The sequence below is a fragment of the Euprymna scolopes genome, chromosome 42 (genome assembly GCF_053919585.1).
Source record: "Euprymna scolopes isolate OS-2025 chromosome 42, ASM5391958v1, whole genome shotgun sequence".
Classification (NCBI taxonomy): Eukaryota; Metazoa; Mollusca; class Cephalopoda; order Sepiida; family Sepiolidae; genus Euprymna; species Euprymna scolopes.
This window is the reverse complement of record NC_136523.1, coordinates 34,744,838-34,765,304: the sequence shown is the minus strand read 5'-3', so window position 1 is coordinate 34,765,304 and position 20,467 is coordinate 34,744,838. Positions and strand designations below refer to the sequence as shown.

Genomic DNA, 20,467 nt, shown 5'->3' with positions numbered 1-20,467 from the left:
CAATGCCTCTATTCACTGTGCCACAGGCCCTGAAGATAGCGGTTTCAAATCTACCCAAAAATACAAGACTCAGCATTCCTATCCCATTGCGGTTAATCACCTGAAGAAGGCCAGAGGATGAGTTGGCCGAAACATGATGAAACAGCAACTATGAAGGTGAGGATAACAGTCTAGTTATAAATATACCAAAAGAATGTCATAAAAAAAAAAAAGGAAAGAAATTTTTTTATTTTAAAATTTGAGACGAAGAATCTATATATTCTCTTTGACTCTTTTTCTAATTGATTTGTTTCCTTGTATTTTCCCAGGCTTCCCACTCATCCGATCACAAATCAGGAAATCCCTGTCGTTCCAATCATGAGGAAGAAACACAAAGAAAGCAATTTACACACAATTATCTCTGGGGTTTTATCTTTGCGGTTGCGAGAAGGCTACACGATACGAGAAGTAAATCTTATAAAAGGTATGAACCCTTCTTCAATTTAACCCTGTCGTTTTTTCCGACGGACCATTCCTCGGTTGATTCTTTCAGATGTGTTCATGGAGCTCTGTAAGTGTAACGCGGCCATTACTTAACTGTGGCATTATATTTCAAACCTCTCGGACCCACACGCTGTCCGGTACCGTCGCAAAGAAACAAACAAAAAAAAAGAAAAGAAATGAAAAATCCGACTCGGCATCTTTTTTTTTTTTTTTTAAATTGCAAATAAAATGCATTTATTCGTGGTTTTTCCAAAACAATGCATTTCATTATATTTCAAAAGTCTGTTCACGCACACGTGTGCTTTTTAAAAGTCTCTGTCCACACAACCTCACTCAGAGTTTTTTGCGCTCGTATTTACACATCCATCTTTCCCGGCGTACTACTTGCTTCTTCGTTCGACCATATGGTGTATTTTCTCCCCTTTACTTGTGGCGCAAGCTCATACACACTTGCTAATTTGCACACATGCTTTAACGGCTGCTGCTGCATCTATTTTCACTAACCAGCTATCTGGCAGCTATTCTTCAGCTGCTGCTGATTTTCTTACATGTGCCCATATGTGCTCTGTTACATATTTTTTTTTTTTTTTACACAGTGATCACCACTTATCAAGGCCCGGAAGCCACTCATGGATAAGGGTTATTGCAAGTACATTACGTTAGTGTGGAGATTTGATGAAGTGTTTTACTTAAGGGGGCGGTTCATTAGGAATTTGTTAACATTTGACTTGAAGACATCCAAGTTGTAGTCCAGAGGGAAGCAGGCAGACGGCACAGAGTTCCACAGGCGTGCAGTTCTAAGAAAGAAGCTTTGTTCATGGAATCCGCGTTTTGATTTAGGCACAGATATAGAGTGGGGGAAATTTTTCACAGTGAATTCAGCTAGACGGGTGTTTTTCGTGAAAGATTGGCGAGGGGGGACCAGAGATTGGAGCTCAGACGAGCACCTGCCATGAAAATAACGATAAAACAAGGATAGGCTCGCAACGTCTCTTCTGTGGGAGAGAGGTTGCAGGGTAGAGAAAAGGGCATCCCCCCACTAAACCACGAAGTCTATTTTGTACTCTGTCAAGGCATGAGAGGCTGTTTTTGGCAGCTCCTGCCCAGATATGGCAACAGTATTCCATCCTTGGACGTACTTGGCTTTTATATAGATAGAGAATTGCATCAGTAGTGAGATATCTTTTGGTAGAAGGATCCCACCATCTTCCCAGCGACCTTGGCAACAGACTTTATGTACGTGTTCCATTTCAGATCAGGAGTAAAGGTCAAACCCAGAATCTTGTCAAAACACGGGGCCTCACCCAGACAAGAGCCATCCATCACAATTGATGCCAGCTGGGGATCAGAGCGTTGATGATGTAAGGATAGGAGTTTGGTTTTGGATGCATTAAAAGTAACCAGCCACATCTTCCCCCACTGAACCACGCGCTCGAGATCAGAGGAGAGAGAATCCGAGAGAACTTTGTCATTTACAGCCTTTGATGTGTTGCCGTAGATGGTCGTGTCATCAGCATAGATGTCAACGAATGATTTAAGTATGTTTAGGGAGGTCATTGATGTAGATCAGGAAGAGATTTGGGCCCAGGATTGACCCCTGAGGGACTCCAGCATTTATATTGCAGGCCTCCGATTTTTGTCCATCTACCAGTACTCTTATGAGCCTATCGGAGAGAAATGATTTAATGATTGAGAAAACATTTCCAGTTATACCGTAGCTGGAAATCTTGTGAAGTAGACCCTTATGCCATACCTTGTCGATGGCCTTTGATATGTCAAGAGCAATTGCCTTAGAAAGGAAGCCTTTGTCAAGAGATTCACTAATCCTGTGGGATATAACCGTCAGCACATCTGCGGTAGATCTTGCAGAGCGGAAACCATATTGTGTGTCACTAAGAAGGTTATTCCTGCTGAGGTGGTTGACTATTTCTCTATTTAATATGGATTCCAGCAACTTACTCATAACACACAGGAGACTTATTGGTCTGTACTGAGAGGGAGAGGACTTATCACCTGAATTCTTAAATACAGGGCAAACTGATGAGGTCTTCCAGGGGGTCGGAAAGCACTTCTCCTTAAGGCAGCGCTTAAATAGTTTCGTAAGTATGGGAGCAAGTTCTGGTTGAAGCTTTTTTAACACTATAATTGGGATGCTATCAGGGCCAGTTGCTTTACTGGAATCTAGGTTTTTTATTAGCTTGGCGACCTCATGCACGGATATTTGTATGTTACCTAGCTTGTTCTGTGTTATAGGAGGAAATATGAGGAGTTGATGGCCTTCGTCGCATAGGGTAGAATTAGCTGCAAAGTTCTTTGCAAATAGTTTGGCTTTGTCTGACGCTGACGAGATGACCTATGGTCCATTGATAATGGTTGGGATAGAACGCACACTTCTGTTCAGGATCCTATTTGTTATTTGCCAAAACTGGTGGGATCCAAGCCGCTGATCAGCTACCTTGGATTTAACAGACTGGGCATATAGCTCTCTTGCATTTTTTATTACTCTTTTACAGTGGTTGCTGGCAGACCTGAAAGCAGCTTTAGTCTCAGTGCATCTATTACGTTGGTAGCTATGGAAAAAGTGATTTCTGTGCGCGATAGCAGCAGCACATTCTGGGGAGAACCATGGCTGGCTGTTAGGTTTTTGTTGGAGTTTTTTAGATGGTATGAATTGGTCTATGCCTACAATTAACCATTCGGTCAGATCTGATACTATAGAGGACACTTCCTTTTTAAACATGGAGTGCAGAGGTAAATCAGATATGAATGTACGGAAGCTATCCCAGTCAGCCATAGAGTATCGGTATACAGTACGGTGGAGGGGTACGTCTCATAGAAAGTGATGTCTGTTGAGATCGGGTTACTGATCTGTGGAGAAGATTCGTGTTCAAAACTTCGATCTTAAATTAATCTATATATATATATATATAAAAGCGAAAATGTGTATATGTATGTATGTTCGCTTTTTGTGTATGTCTGCTTTTTTCCGGCGGGTTCTCGAGGCCGTCGTTCATTTTTAAAACTTTTTAAATCACATCTAAATGATAATATCTACGACTTAACAACGGAGGTCACCTGTCTATTTAATTTGCCCGACTTTGAAACGTTAAATATTCAACATTTTGGGATCGCCGCATGTTGCTTTTGTTTTCGGTATAAAATAAGCGAATTCTATTTGAATATCTGGCCCACAGCCAGTGGTCTCTAGAAAGCGATGTAACGTTTGGTCAATGTTGGCTTACCATTGTCATATCAGACGGTTGCTTTCATTTCGAGATGAGACACTCCCCTAATAAACGGGGGAGCTGTTTTTCCCCAAAGTTAGGTAAAAACAAACAAACCAGGTTATTGATCTCATTAAAAAACTGTCCCGCAGAAAATGTTAACTGCTGAATAGCTATTACTTACTTATGTCCTCGTTGTAATGCTCGCACAAAATGTTAACTCTATGACTTCCGCTTGACGTCATTAAGTGCGGCCACCTGTCAATTCTCTTAAATAAATTCGAACATATTTCAGTAACTCATTCTTGCTGAGCAGTTAGCGTGTCATGTTTTTTTCACATTTTATTTTCCAACTTCGCCTCAGGGCTTCGGGTTCAATCCTACCAACTTATCAAAACTTTTTTTTTTAACCCCCCCCAATATATAACCAGAATACTGAAGTATAATATATATAGGAAGCATTTATTTATACAGAAATGAATAAAAACCAGAAGAGTGTATGTTGAGGTGCATAATGTTGAACGTGTTTGTTGTGCATATGTGTGTGTGGAGCTGATAAAGTACTGATAAGCTCGTTAAATATTGTCATTAAGAGACGATTAAATGACCATGATAAGCAATATCGTTCACGACGGATTCAAGTTCTCTTACTTTTGAGAATGCATACATGCGTGCAGGCGAATGTTTGTTCTGCGGTCGAGGTCTGTAGAGCCACGCGCAGATGTTCATTATCGTGTTGAGATAAGAAGAGAAGGAGGAGCGGAAAACTGGGGTCAGATATCAGCGGAACTAAAAGGTAGTCATGTTAGGTCATTCGTCGTGTGCCGACTGAAATTGCTTTGTGCGTGTGTAGCACACGCACAGCCTGCTTTGTGTCTGCGCATTCAAGCTAGACACAAAATTAGTTTAGTGGTCGCATGGCTCACTATATGTCCATTGCTCTGCTTCGCTCCAGTTTTGAATGGCATTTTCATCGATGTGGCACAGTTAAGTTTGGAATAATAGCAAAACATCATAGTTTAAAAAAAAAAAAAGAAGATTTTAATGCCTTATAAACATTGTCGGGTTAGGGTTAGGGTTTCGCTCTAAGTTTGAAATGGCAACCAATGCTGCAATATATTTTGATGAGGGACATTCCAAAAGTAATCTTCCTTTTTTTTTTTTTTATCAACTCCAAAAGTTGAATAGCTATCAAGATGAAAGTGGTACCATTAGAACGAGCGACCTTTTATGCTCCAGGATTTATTTTTCTAAATACTCATCACCATTGTCAGGAAATCAGTGATGCATCTCTGCTTCTGACACACATCCATGACAGGAGTTGCTTTCTTAGTCTTACACTGTCAGTATCTGCAACAGAAAGATGAATGCATAAGTTCAGTCATCATAACAACACAATTTGCAATCGCCTCCGATCCATTTGAGTAGAATAAATAAAAAAAAAATAGGCGGTATTACTTTTTGAATTCCTTCTTGTTAAAAAAAAACTGGTTACTGGTATAGTTTGTGATTCCTGCTAAAATGGATTTGCAAGCCTGGGTCTAGTGTTGATACATTCACCAACAAAATGGAGAAAACAAATGACAGCAACAAATATAAGAGCCATGGGACTCAGAAGAGAGATCTGAGGGTAAGGATAGGCAAAGGCTTCTTTAATAGCCAACATGGGATATCTAGTTGGCATCCTGTGAATCTTGGTCCTTCTTATTACCGGTAATCGACTACAACAGACCAGATGCAGATAAATCGATATGATCACAAAGGAAATTTGCATGTATAGAACATAATTCGGAAGTGGTGCCATCCATCTTGTAAAATGTGTATTTATTTATTTATTTATTTTTTTATTACATTTCATTTTCATCCCAAACAAGGCACATTGCCACTTTGGTGTAGGGGGCTACTATCAGGGGCAACAACTACTGGGGTAAGGGATGCTGAACAAGTGGTTATGCAGAATATCAGACATGCAACACAAGCAGACCATCAGTTGTCTAGAATTATGCAACAATTCCAACATTTTTTTTTTTCTGATTACAATGCAAATGAAGATTCTTTTCTAAATTTCCAGTTTTGATACAGTTCCTGATTCTGATTCTTTTTCAATTTCTAAATATTTATTTTTATAGTTGTTGTTTTTTATTGTGAACATTTGACACATAGAATACTGTGTTTAGAGCACTATAGAGAATCAACTTTACAAGAAGCAGTAAGAGCAATGGATCTGAAATATGAACTCCAGGAAAAAGTCCGATGTAAAAGAAAAACCAAGAAGTTTCAAATTAAATTCTTTAATATGTATCTTTTGTTTTTTTTAAAAAAATTTTTTTTTTACTTGTTTTCCAGGTGAAACTCAACTTGAAGTCCATCTTGTTCTTCCTTGGAGAGAATATGCTCGAATTGAATATATTGCATCAGCTTCGTGGCCATTGTCTCCAAATAAGTAAGTAATCAAATCTTTTTTTTTTTTTTTTTTTTTTACATAGGCATAACCACTTATCAAGGCCCAGAGACCACTCGAGGATAAGGGTTAAGAGTGTACAGTAGTCACTTGGACAATATAGTAATCGTTAGTAATGGAAATTCGGTAAATTTGTTAACTTAAGTGGACCGGCTCATCAAGAACTTGTTTACGTTGAACTTGAAGACAACCATATTGTAGTCAGCTGGAAAGCAGGAAAACGGAAGACAATTCCACAGGCGTGCAGTTCTAAGAAAGAAGCTTTGTTCATGGAATCTACATTTAGGTTTAGGCACAGATAAAGATTGGGGGAATTATTGATGGTGTTTTCAGCTAGACGAGTGTTTCTTGTGAAAGTTTGGTGAGGGGGGACCATAGATTGGAGTTCATTCCAGCACATAATTTTTTCGTGCCAATACGAGAAGGAGTTTTTGCTCTTTGCTTGCAAAATTATAAAGTTCAGAACCTGTACAAAACAGCTGCCCATCAAGAATTCTTCATCTTCAAAGCTTGTATAGAATAACTACCCATCGGAAACTCTACTTAAATTAAACATGGCTCCCAATTCAAAGCTTACAAATCAAAGCAAATTCCAAAATAACAATTCACCAACTAGTACAAAAGATGTAAAACAAAATTATGTATCAGACGTATTCCAAAAGTAACCCCACCTATATTTTTTAAAAATTACATTATTATGATGACTGAACTTATGCATTCATAAGCTAAAAGTTTCAATCTCTCTGTTGCAGATATTGACAGTGTAAGACTCTAAGAAAGCAACCCTTGGCATGGAAATGTGTCAGAAGCAGAGATGTGTCTTTGAATTCCTGGCAAAAGTGCATTGAGAATGATGGTGGCTATGTAGAAAAATAAATTATAGAGCAAAAAAGGTCCTGTCTGTATAGCTCTTCAACTTTTTGAGTTGAAAAAAAAGGAGGCTTTACTTTGTATATCTAGCTCATATTATAAACAATTAATAAACAAATATTTCTCTCTATTGAAGTAAAACCTGCAATGTTTGAATTATGTTAAAGATATTTGAATTTATTTCTTTTATGCAGTTTACACAGGAAGAAAAGGGAGAGATAGTAGAATTTCGGTAGAGGGAAAGAAAGAAAAGAGAATAGAGGAGGAAATGCTAATCTCAGAGAAATGAAGGCAGAATCGTGGTTTTTATACCATATATATATATATATATGGTATAAAAATTGGCTAGTCAAAAGCAAGTTTAATTTGTTAGTTTAAATGCTATTTGGGTTTGACTTTTAAAAGCCGACAAGTTAACTTTGGGTGTTAGATAGTATGGTATAAAAATTACAAATAAAAATCAGCTGGTCAGAAACTTGATTTTGGCAGCTTAAATACTGTTTGGGTCTGACTTTAAAAAGCCAACAAAATAACTTTTTATATTAGATAACATTATATAAAAATATCAAATGAAAATTGTCTAGTCAGAAGCCAAGTTTGATTTTGTCAGCTTAACTGCTATTGTAGTCTGACTTTGAAAAGCCAACAAGAAAACTTTATATGATAGATTAATGTTTCTCTCTTTCTCTTTCAGACGCCATACGCACATCGAAGTGTTTATTGAAGGCAACTATGAATTTTTACATGAAATGACCTGCACAGACAAGCGACCTTCGAAGAGTCCATTTCGAACGGCGCACGTCAAGAAATATTGGCTGTCTTTGCAAAAGTGAGTCATAATCTTTAATCTTTTAACAGGCAAAAGAAAAGGAACTTTGTTTTTTTTTTGTTTTTTTTTACATAGGCATCACCACATTATCAAGGCCCAGAGGCCACTCAAGGATAAGGGTTAAAGAGTGTACAGTAGAAATTGGTCAATATAGTAATCATGTAATCATTAGTAATGAAAATTTGGTAAATTTGATAACTTATATGGAACGGCTCATCAAGAACTTATTTACTTTAGACTTGAACACAACCATATTGTAGTCAGCCGGAAAGCAGGAAAACGGAAGACAATTCCACAGGCGTGCAGTTCTAAGAAAGAAGCTTTGTTCATGGAATCTACGTTTAGGTTTAGGCACAGATAAAGAGTGGGGGAAATTATTGATAGTATTTACAGCTAGACGAGTGTTTCTTGTGAAAGTTTGGTGAGGGGGACCATAGATTGAAGCTCAGTTGATCACTTTCTATGAAAATAACGATACATCAGAGACAAACTCGCAACATCTCTTCTGTGAGATAGAGGTTGCAAGGAGGAGAAAAGGACATCTCCTACGAGGCTACGAAGTCTATTTTGAACTCTATCAAGGCAGGACAAGTCCTTTCTAGCAGCTCCTGCCCAGATGTGGCAACAGTATTCCATCCTTGGACGTACCTGGCTCTTATATAGATAGAGAATAGCATCAGCAGTGAGATATCTACCGGATCGATAGAAAGATCCCACCATTTTTCCAGCGGCCTTGGCAACAGATTTGATATACGTGTTCCATTTAAGATCAGGAGTAATGGTCAAGCCCAGAAGCTTGTCAAAACTTGAGGCCTCCTGAAGACGAGAGCCATTCATTTCAATTGATGACAAATGTGGATTAGAATGTTGATGATGTAAAGAGAGAAGCTTGGTTTTAGATGCATTAAAAGTAACCAGCCACTCCTTTCCCCATTGTACTACGTGCTCAAGATCAGAGGAGAGAGAATTGGAGAGAACTTGGTCGTTTACTGTCTTAGATGTGGTACCATAAATGGTAGTGTCGTCAGCATAAATGTCTACAAATGATGTAAGGATATGATTTGGAAGATCATTAATGTAGATCAGGAAAAGAGTTGGGCCCAGGATGGATCCCTGAGGGACACCGGCATTAATACTGTGAGCTTCTGATTTTTGCCCCTCAACTACTACTCTTATGAACCTATCAGAAAGAAATGATTTAATAATTGAGAAGACTTTTCCAGCTATACCATAGCTAGCGATCTTATGAAGTAAACCTTTATGCCATACCCTATCAAAGGCTTTAGATATGTCAAGAGCAATTGCCCTAGAAAGATTGCCACCGTCGAGAGATTTGCTAATCCTATGCGATATAACTGTAAGGACATCTGCTGTAGATCTAGCAGAACGGAAACCATATTGAGTGTCACTAAGAAGGTTATTTTTGTTGAGATGGTTGATTACTTCTGTATTTAACACAGATTCTAGCAACTTACTCATGACGCACAGGAGACTTATTGGCCTGTACTAAGAGGGGGATGAGCGATCACCTGAATTCTTAAATACAGGGCATACTGATGAGATTTTCCAGGGAGATGGGAAACTATTCTCCTTAAGACAACGTTTAAACAGTTTTGTAAGTATGGGCACTAGTTCAGGTTGAAGTTTTTTGAGTACTATAATTGGAATACCATCAGGGCCAGTTGCTTTACTCGAATCAAGGTTTTTGATTAGCTTCGCAACATCACGTACAGATATACGTATATCACATAGCGTGTTTTCTGATACAGGAGGAAATATTGGGGTTTGGCGGTCTTGGTCGCAAAGGGTAGAATTAGCTGCAAAGTTCTTGACAAAGAGTTTGGCTTTGTCTGATGCTGACGAGATTACCTCAGGTCCATTGATAATAGTTGGGATGGAGCACACGCTTCTGTTCAGGTTTTAAGTAAACTCAACATCTTTTGCGATGGTCAAGGCTAGTGTTAGCCTTTCTTCATGCTCTGTGCTGGTAATCTACTGGTAATCTACCTATAGTCTGCTGATAAACCCAGTTTTGCCAATTTAAAATTTCATCTTGAAAATGAAAAACTGTTTTTTGAACATCTTTATTCATAACAATAATGACCTTTACTTTCTATAACTTGATTCCATCTGTTAGTGTTTACAAAGTCCCGAGTGTATCTTATAAAAAAAAAAACTAGCATAGCAAACGTATGTTTCCTTAGAAATGTACATTAATACAAGGATGTCCGTTCTTATAAAATAATACAAACGTTAATTTAGATTTTATTTCAAACTGAGTCGTTTATATAAGATTCAATCGTTATTGAAACCGATAATCCCCCCCACACCAACTCCTGATTTGTTTTGATGCAAAATATGCATTTAACCATTGTTCAATCTTTTTTTTTTTTTTTTACACGGTGGTCACCACTTATCAAGGCTCGGAAGCCACTCAGGGATATTAAACTATGGTTTTGTAATCCTCGAAATAAGTGATAATCTGAGGGAGTTAGGTCAGAAGAATATGCAGGATGAGGCAAGATTTCCGAACCAAATTCTCCTTCGAGATCTTTGGTCAGTTGTGCTGTGTGAGGATGACCATCATCATAATGGAAGATGACTCCCTGTCTGTTGATTAAAGAATATTATTTTTGGGGTCAACACATGTGAAGATATTGTAAAATAAATATGAACGATGCTTTAATAATCTGAAAAAAAAAGTTACAATTAATCAAATTAATAAAATAATAAGTTTTGCATAAAATAAATTGCAATGGTTTAAAAATGTCCCTTTTACTAATTTTTGGATTAGCAGGTGACCCCACGACGAGAGGAATTTGATGGGTTGCACACATGCAGATTAATTCCATGTAATGCAAGGCTTTCTACCATTGTCTGTTGGAGTGTATAATTTGATACAGAAGTATGTGAGAGGATATCTGTCAAAGGATTGAAACAATAGACAATGGGAAATATTAAACATTCCAGTGGGAAAGAATATTTATATAAATCATTACAAACAGAAAGCGGAGCAGTCGGTCAGAGAGAGAGGGAACAAGTTGACACATTTCTTCATCACCAACATCCACACCAACCCCACGTGCCTTCAGAAATGTCAAAACACCTGTCATAACTTTAAATCCAAAGTTGTTGGTCAGTGTGAAATAAAAACAAAATATTATTTCATAGATCAGTTATTGTTTTGCTTGCCGTCAGTGTGTATATATTGTAGACCAGAGACCAAAGTAAATGTAACAATTATATCGACTGAAAAGTCCATTTTGAATGGCTGGTCGCAGTGAATACATAACAAAATTGGTGAAAACGTTTGCACTGACAAGATAATAAAACTTATAAATTTTAATTTCAAAACTTTCCTAATCGGGGCATTGATATTGATCAATAAGTTTTATTGAATTTGAGTTTTGAGTTATTAAAAAAAAAAACAGTTGAATTTAAATGAAGATGTGATGTCTTCTGATATCAACTGCTGTACCAGCAGTTGATATTAGAAGATATCACATCTTCATTTACCAGCAGTTGATATCAGAAGACATCACATCTTCATTTCTTTTTTCATATTTTTTTCATTTTTTTGAAAATTTTTTTTTAATTGTTAAATTTTTTTTTTTCATAGCGAAATATTAATAATTATTATATGTATCCTTGGTTTCAAGACACATGTTTATTAAATAAAAATTAAATTCTTGTTGATTTTTTTTTTCCAGCCTGATGCAAACCGATCAACTTTTGGTCCACCTTCATTCATTTTCATCGAACCCCGTCAATTACACGGTGCCAAAATCCTTGAAGAACGGTTTGCCGCTTCTGCCTTCAGAATATTCTTTACAACAGTAAGTCTTGCATTGTCCGTCTTTTTCTATGTATGTATACATACGTACACACACACACATACATACATATATATATATATATATATATATATATATATGTAAGTGAAATGATTGATAATAATGCATTCATTGGGATATTAAATGTAGTTAAACTACATTTAACATCTCAATGAATGCATTCACTATGATACTTACGAGCTTTAAAAGGCGGACCATTAAAAGATACATCTGCTTTACTTAAAATAAATGCTAAGTTTATTCTTGGTGTCTTTAAAAAAAAAAACACCCAATATTTTTGCTGATGAGGAGACTTTGTTTCAAAAAACCAAATGATAAAATTATTGTCCAAGACTTATTTTGTATATCAATAAAAACATCGTTTCCGAAACGATCGTACAATTTATTGATTTTGTTTGTTCTTCCTTGTGAAACCGATTTTTAATTTTAATTATAAATTATCAATCATCTTACTTAATATTGAAATAGCTCTCGGATATATATGCATATCGAGCTTATTATATATCTACATTACAAGGAGCACTGTTTTCTTTTCTTTTAATTGTATGGTACTTGTACAGTTTAATCAAGACATTAAAAAATGAAAATATCGAAAAAAAGGTTATATTGTACATATCCGTTCTGAACTGAAGATCTCCGAAAAAGAAATTTCACTTAATTTGATCGAGTAGTTTTTTTTTTGTTTACAGCGGAAAAGCACATTTTTATGACAGCACGTTGAAGGCAGACATCTTGGATTTTTTTCTCACTTTTTGTTTGGAGTTTAGAAACGCCACGGGAGATAACTCCATGTAAAGCGCTCCCTCCCCATCTAGCGTTTCTTCCTAAAAATCGATCTCGGTATTTTGCTCGGTATCATAACAAATTGTTTTTTTGCTGAAAAACAAAAACTGCTTGATGAAATTAAGTGAAATTTTTTTTTCGGAGAACTTCATTCCATAACGGATACGTACACTATAACCTTTTTTTTCGATATTTTCATTTTTTAATGTCTTGATTAAACTGTACAAGTACCAATTGTATTAATGCATTTACTAATGCATTAAAATATACTTTGCTCTTTAGACTGTTGTTATAATCCCCTTAAAATATATATATATATATAAATATAAATTTAATCATTTACTTGAAACATACTCCGTTTATATATAGCAATCGTAATGGATTAAAAAATCTTTCTCTAAGTTTTTTATAATGAAAAATATTTTTTTTATATATAAATTTTGTAAATTTCGAAAAAAAAGTTGAAGATCAATGAATGAGAAGCAATGGCAAAGCGTGTCGGTTACATGAACCATGTAAGTTGTCCGAAAATGGTGTTTTTATCAGTTTTTTTTTAAGGAAAACATCTGATTAGTACATGACTAAATATGCAGCAAAGACATAATTTTCGCAGACTTGTTAGTCGTAATACGAAACAATATTTTCATTACTTTTGAAAAGTAATAAATCATTAGGGCTATGACAACAGCATATTCTTTTCATTGTTTTGACTCTCGAGTGTGAATCCGTTGATATCTTATATGCTTTTCTGTAGAGTATTGTGGTTCTCGGTTGATTAACTGTGTCACATATATACTCGAGATTCAAAACAATGAAAAGAATATGCTGTTGTCATAGCCCTATAAATCAATCTCGCTATTTTGCTCGGTATCATAACGAATTGTTTTTTCGCTGTAAAATAAAAACTACTTGATGAAATTAAGTGAAATTTTTCTTTTCGGAGAACTTCATTCCATAACGGATACATACAATTTAAACTTTTTCGATATTTTCATTTTTTAATGTCTTGATTAAACTTTACAAGTACCAATTGTATTTATGCATTAATTAAATTGCATTATTAAAATATACTTTGCTCTTCGGACTGTTCTTCTAATTCCCTTAATATATATATATATATATATATATATATATATATATATATGCTTTTATGTAGAGTATTGTGGTTCTCGGTTAATTGTGTTGGATATATACTCGAGAGTAAAAACAATGAAAAGAATATGCTGTTGTCCTAGCCCAATAAATGACCAATTGAGAAGGTTAGATTTTTAATGACCTCTCTCCCCTCCCTTTTAATTTTAAAATATTTTATTTTAAGTAAATTGAACTATTTCTTTTTCTTTTTCTTCATTTGAGGACTGGTTTCTTCTGTGGAAAGAATATTTATTTTTATTAATATAAACAAATTTACATGGTTGCAACACTGGTCATGCTAATGTTTCAGGCAAATGGTCGGTTAAAACCAGAAATCCCTGTCAGGCGACTTAATAAATGGTTATTTTTTAAGTTGCCTGATGAGGACGTCTGGTTTTAACCAATCATTTGTTCGAAACATTAGCATGTCCAATGTCGCGACCATGTAAATTTGTTTATATTTATATAATTAAAATAGGATAAAAAAAAATTCAATGTTATAATGAAAACGGAGGTGAGAAGACCTAAAAACTTAATGTTTTGCCCGTTTAGTGTGGGCTTTTTCAAGAGTAAAAATGTAAAACGCTCACTGACGGCAAGATTAATTAAGAGTGAGGAAAATAGCGGGGCAGTATAAACAACACCCATAATGCCATTTTTTCCACATTATGAAGCATGACCATCATTTTGATTTTGAAAATGCAACAATTCTAAAAACAATTCACAATAAATCTACAGGTCGTCTGTTGGAATCTGCCCTCATCTCCCACTCCCCCGGTTCTGGATATGACCTTAAACTATATCCAGTGATGAGGCCTCAGCTTGCAGGCTTTGGGGAGTGTGGAGCCACCCTTTAATTGCCATTGCTCCCAGGTCCACTCTGACCCGGAGTGGTTGTACCTGTTAGGGTCCCAACGATGGGTTAAATAGAAACCGACTTGAAAACAACAAATGTATTCTATTAAAAAATTTTTCTTCAAAATCTTTGGATTCGGCATTAAATAACCTGAAAAGGGTTGATATGCCGTAAAACAAAAACAACCAAACCAAACCAAACCAAACCCGCTCCCCCAATGAAATTAGACAAAGGAAAGATTTTTTTAAATATTTCTCTGCACTTATGTAAAATAATTATCCATGAAAATAATTAAGACACCAGTTAATGTTTTTAGCACATATTGTATATACGCATGTAAATATGTATATGTTGTAAACAATAAAACAATCAAATCTTCAAATTCATTGGTGTTTGATTTGGTTGTTTTATAATAATTTTTTTTAATTATAAATTTTTTTTTTCATAATAATCTGAAAAGGCTGGATATGCAATAAAATAAAACGGGATCAACTCCACATGGATAATATTTATTGTTTTGTTCTTTTCTTTCAGAGATCCGAGTTTATCGGATTTGATAAAATTCTGGAATCCTATTGCAAGCTTGGATATCAACATTTGGTAATTCCTTTTTTTTTCTACTTTAGTGCGTGATAGGATTCAATAAATTTGCAATGTTGTAATTTTTCTTTTCTTTTTTTTTTTAGGTAAGTAATTTTTTATTTACTTTTTAATAAATTTGTAATGTTGTAATTTTTCTTTTCTTTTTTTTTTAGGTAAGTAATTTTTATTTACTTTTTAATAAATTTGTAATGTTGATTAGCAACCATAAAAATTTTTATATTGATATCATAGCGTGTGTGTTATTTTGTGTGACACACATCTTTTTTCTTCCAACATTTGGTAATTTCTCTTTTTTTTATCTACTATTTAATAAATATATCAATAGGATAACTCGTGTGTTATTTATGTCATTTATATTTTATATCCGAGTGACTGTCATTTAATTGTTGTGGACTTCCATTTCTTGTAATAAATAATTTTACCAAGAATTCTTCATAAGTTTCAGTTTCGCTTACAGTTTATGGCACTTAAATCATCTATTTTTTTTTTTATAAATAATTTTATTTATGTGTTATTTATTTTGTGTGTCACGATTATATCCAAGTGACTGTCGTTTAATTGTTGTGGACTTTCGTTTCTTGTAATAAATAATTTTACCAAGAATTCTTCATAATTTTGATTTCCATAGCTGAAAGAACTGAAGTTATATATTGTTTTGGTTTCAGTTTTGTTTCAAGCTGATGTAATCAACTCATATGGATATATTTTGTTCTTATTTTTCAAATCAAAACTTTATAGTAGATAAGAATGGATGGAAAATTAACTCTATAATAATAAATACAAAATCTGCATAAATTAAAAAGTCATATTTAAGTTTATTTTACGACCGGTTTACACCAGGCGTCCCTGCTAGCTTAGATAAATACTTTTGCAGTTTTAACAAAAAAGCTACAATAATATCAGAGCGTCTCCATTTACACTGAACATGTACAGAATGCCAACATTAATATGTTACATGTGAATGAGTTCCCTGTGAATTCCACAGGTCCCGCCAGTAATTATTATTTTAATACTCCTTGATCTTTTGTCTATGAGCAAAGTGCAATATCTATAGTTACTTACTAAAAGATGTACCCGGCGTTGCTCGGTATTAAATTTAACATTAAATTCCTTAAAAAAAAAAAAAAAAAAAAAAAATTTGAAACATGGTCATGCGGGTATCATGTTTTTTTTTCTAAACAGTTCACTTTTTTGTAAGTAAAAAAAAAAAAAAAAAACTCAAGCTGATATCAAAACTGAAATCTAAAGACTGTGAGTCAAGTACAATAACCATTAGGCCAGCAAGTCATATACATATATTTTTTAGCTTTGAAATCGCAACTTTGTAATGTATAAAAATCGATAGAACATTAACTCTATAATAATATATACAAAATCTGAAAAAATCAAAATATATTTAAGCGTATTTTATGACCTGGTTTCGTCGGGCGTCCCTGCTTGCTTGGATAATACTTTTGCAGTTTTAACAAAAGAGCTACAATAATATCAGAGCATCTCCATTTACGCTGAACATCCACAGAATGCCAACGTCAATATATTACATATAAAAGAGTCCCCTGTGGAATTTCCACAGGTCCCACCAATAATAAGACAAATACATTTATTCTGTATTAGATATCTAAGCAGTTGTTAATACATTCATATGATTACCGATTCCATAGTAAATTCCCGATTCTGATGCAATTACAGATTCTATTCTTAATAAATCTTTAAATATTTAACTCTGAAGTTATTTTTTCCGATCAGCATAAAAACGTTAAATGTGCAGATATTTTCTCAAACGTAAAACACTTGTAAGGGATTATCTATAGATTTTAGTTTTACTGGTAACTTAAAATCAATAAATGTTCATTATTTTACGATTTCTACCAAAAGTTTCGTACATTTATAAGCTACAATCAACATCCAAATGAATGATGATAATTACGGTTTTCAAAAGGCGAACAATTAAAAGATACATCTGCCTTACTTAAAAATTGCTATGTTTATTCATGGTGTCTTTTACATATAAAAAAAAAAAACATCCAATACTTTTGCTGATGGGGAAACTTTGTTTAAAAAAAATTATATGTTTCAAAATTATTGTCCGTGGCTTAATGTCTATCACAATAAAAACATCGTTTCCGAAACGATCGTACAAATTATTGACTTTGTTATTGTTCCTTTTTATGAAACAGATTTTTAATTTTTAATTCTAATTTGAATTTTAAATTATCAATCACATTACTAAATATATATATATATATATATATATATATATAGTACTGTTTCGTGTGTGTGTGTGTGTATATATATATATATATATATATATATATATATATATATATATATAGTACTGTTTCGTGTGTGTATGTATATATATAAATATATATATATATATAGTAATGTGATTGATAATTTAAAATTCAGAGTAGAATTAAAAATGTTCGTACATTTATAAGCTACAATCAACATCCAAATGAATGCTTTGACGATAATTACTGTTTTAAAAAGGCGAACAATTAAAAGATACATCTGCTTTACTTAAAAATTTCTAGGTTTATTCATGGTGTCTTTTACATACAAAAAAAAACAAAACACCCAATACTTTTGCTGATGAGGAGACTTTGTTTAAGAAAAACTATATGTGAAAATTATTGTCCGTGGCTTAATGTCTATCACAATAAAAACATTGTTTTCCGAAACGATTGTACAAATTATTGCCTTTCTTGTTGTTCCTTCTTATGAAACAGATTTTAAATTCTAATTTGAATTTTAAATTATCAATCACATTACTATATATATATATATATATATATACTGTAATGTATTTTGTTACTAATTTTTAATGCTGTATCCAAGGGTTCTACTGTAGTAGGAATGATCAATCCTTATCTCAAAAATTCAAAAACCAAACAAAAACTTTTTAGATGTTCGTTTCAACGTGGACGTTAAAGAACATAGAATCGTTTCTAAACTTGTATTTACCAATTTTGGATGTTCCGAATCTTTTCAGGCAAAAATGGATGCATACGCATCGCATAGGTATCGTCCTCCAGCACGATGTTCCCCTGAAGAAATACCTACACACCCCCAACTCCAACGGTTACTTTCAATCAGTTCATTGCTACAAAGCGATGACCGCCCTAAACACGATGTTGCGGCAATGGTGCACGTTCGTTTTAGAAGAGAACCACTCCAATCTGACATACATGTACATCAAGTTTGATGACAGGTAAGTGTGATACATTCATCATCATCATCATCATCAAGTAGTGTCCTGCCTGGTACAGGCATTGACAGCTATGGTTCTCCATCTATCTCTCTCTCTCTTTCTCTCTCAAGGCATTTATGAATTCATTGTTGCTCATAATTTTTTTACGTTATCAGGTGTACAGACTGTCAACGTATGTTTCTCGTTGTCATTCTCTGCTTCTTCTACTCACGATCTTTCCGATTCCGATTAATAGTCCCAACATTAATATATACATATAAACACACATAATATATATATCTATACTCTTATAAAAAATGTTTTTTTTTTTTTGTGTATTGATATTCATAATAAAAACCATTTTTTTTTTTTTTATTTAAAAAGAAAATATAACTTTGTTAGATATGGGTCGTGGAATTGCATTCATCTGATAAAAAGCTTAGCTAATTTGCATATTCTTTTAAACATTCATTTTAATTATTTCCCTATTAGTTTTTTTTTTGGTTTTCTTAAAGGATGATCATGCAGATATTCTACATGATTTATACTCTATTTCTATATATATTTATGTATGCACATATATATTGTGGTATCTGATACAGGCATTGACGGATATGGCACTACATCTATCTCTCTCCCTTGAGGCATTCATGAATTCATTGTTGCTCATCATGTTTGATATTGCCAGGTGGTAAAAAGTAAAAGCAAAGCAAATATATTAGAAATAAATGTTACTAAAGGCATGAGAAGTAATTTTTCGACTTATAAATAAATAGCAGGCTGCCAAGCATTGCCTGGTCATAAAATATGCTTAAATATTATATTTTTATGAATACAGATTTTGTATTTATACTAGCCTGTGTGCCTGGTGTTGCCCGGGTGGTTGGAGGTGTGTGTTGAGCAAAAAAAAAAAACTGCTAGTAGGCAGGAAGGTCTGAACCCGGACCGCGAAGGAGGAAAAGAATATGAAAAAAAAAAACGTGACATCTTTGCCGTTGTGTCTGGAAGTGGCGGAGGTTTAAATTAAGACTAGACAATTGAAAAGAGAGATGACTTTCGAAAATATTGGGGAAAAAAGCGACCCTCTCCCCTTGTAGAAAACTGCCTAGTTGAGGGTGAAGGAATTAATGTTTTTGGCCAATTTTTCGAAATTTGTCGTCCGAAATGTCAATCTTTAAAACTATACCAATCTCGTGAAAATCTGTTGCCTCTGTCGTAAGTTTTAGGCAGAGATACAAATGTACATACATGCATACACATTTAAACAGACAGGTGAGATTTATAAGGAATTATTTTACATTTATGTGTTATTTATTAATTCAGGCATTGATGGCTATAGCTTTCCATCTATCTGTTTCAATTGAGGCATTCATGAATTCATTGTTGCTCTAGGTGTATCAGAATTTTTGTAGGAACTTTTGACATCCCTAACACGAAACTGCAAATGAAATATACAAAACTCGTAATTTCTCTTTTAAAGGTGGGTTGTTTATTTTCTTTATGGATTATACTTCCAAAATAATCTATTAAAAGTTGTATAAAAAGTAATAGAAATATTTTTTAAAAAAATAGTAATGAAATTAATTGAATGTTACGAGTTCAGTATTTTTCAATTTTTAAACTTTAAAAATCTATCAAAATTTTTCCATTGATTCTATTTTTACGATATTTTCAGGGTCAATGTGAAATTTTATGCTCTTTCCAATAAACCGAATATAATATTTTAGACAAACGTTTTTTTTTAATTCACGCCCCCCCCATTTTCAAATGTCTATTAAAAAGTAAATAATTAATTTATGTACCAAAGTTTTATATATCACAAATTGAAGATAAAAGATCAATAAATAATATATTCAAATTTAAAATAAAAAAAAGTAGTGTTTTCTAGAAATTTACCTGTAAAGTCCGAAGTTTAAAACCTTTTTTAAAAAAAACCCACGTTGTTAGTTTTTTTTTTTTTTTTTATAATGAAACCTTGGTCACTGCTCCTTTAATTGAAAAAAATAAAAAGTAGGGCTTGAATGACATTTTTCGAGGAGTTATAAGCTTCGAGAGATAACGGGTGGAATTATTCAATAGTTTTCACAAAATTTCTGACACTGCTATTGCTGGCTGCTCATCATTTTTGATGTTGCCCAGGTTTTCAGACTGTGAACATGTTTCTCGTTGTCGTCTTC

The 20,467-nt window shown here is 34.0% G+C and overlaps 1 protein-coding gene across 1 annotated transcript in view; it reads left to right on the top strand.

The window, feature by feature from the left end:
• LOC145267011 (KICSTOR complex protein SZT2-like) overlaps nt 1-20,467 on the top strand; it is a 423,147-nt gene that overhangs the window by 48,478 nt on the left and 354,202 nt on the right. The window contains exons 10-15 of the mRNA XM_080122911.1: nt 309-463; nt 6,054-6,150; nt 7,733-7,867; nt 11,578-11,703; nt 15,029-15,094; nt 18,093-18,311. Of these exons, the coding sequence (XP_079979037.1) occupies nt 309-463; nt 6,054-6,150; nt 7,733-7,867; nt 11,578-11,703; nt 15,029-15,094; nt 18,093-18,311 (798 nt within the window). The remainder of the gene's footprint in view (nt 1-308; nt 464-6,053; nt 6,151-7,732; nt 7,868-11,577; nt 11,704-15,028; nt 15,095-18,092; nt 18,312-20,467) is intronic.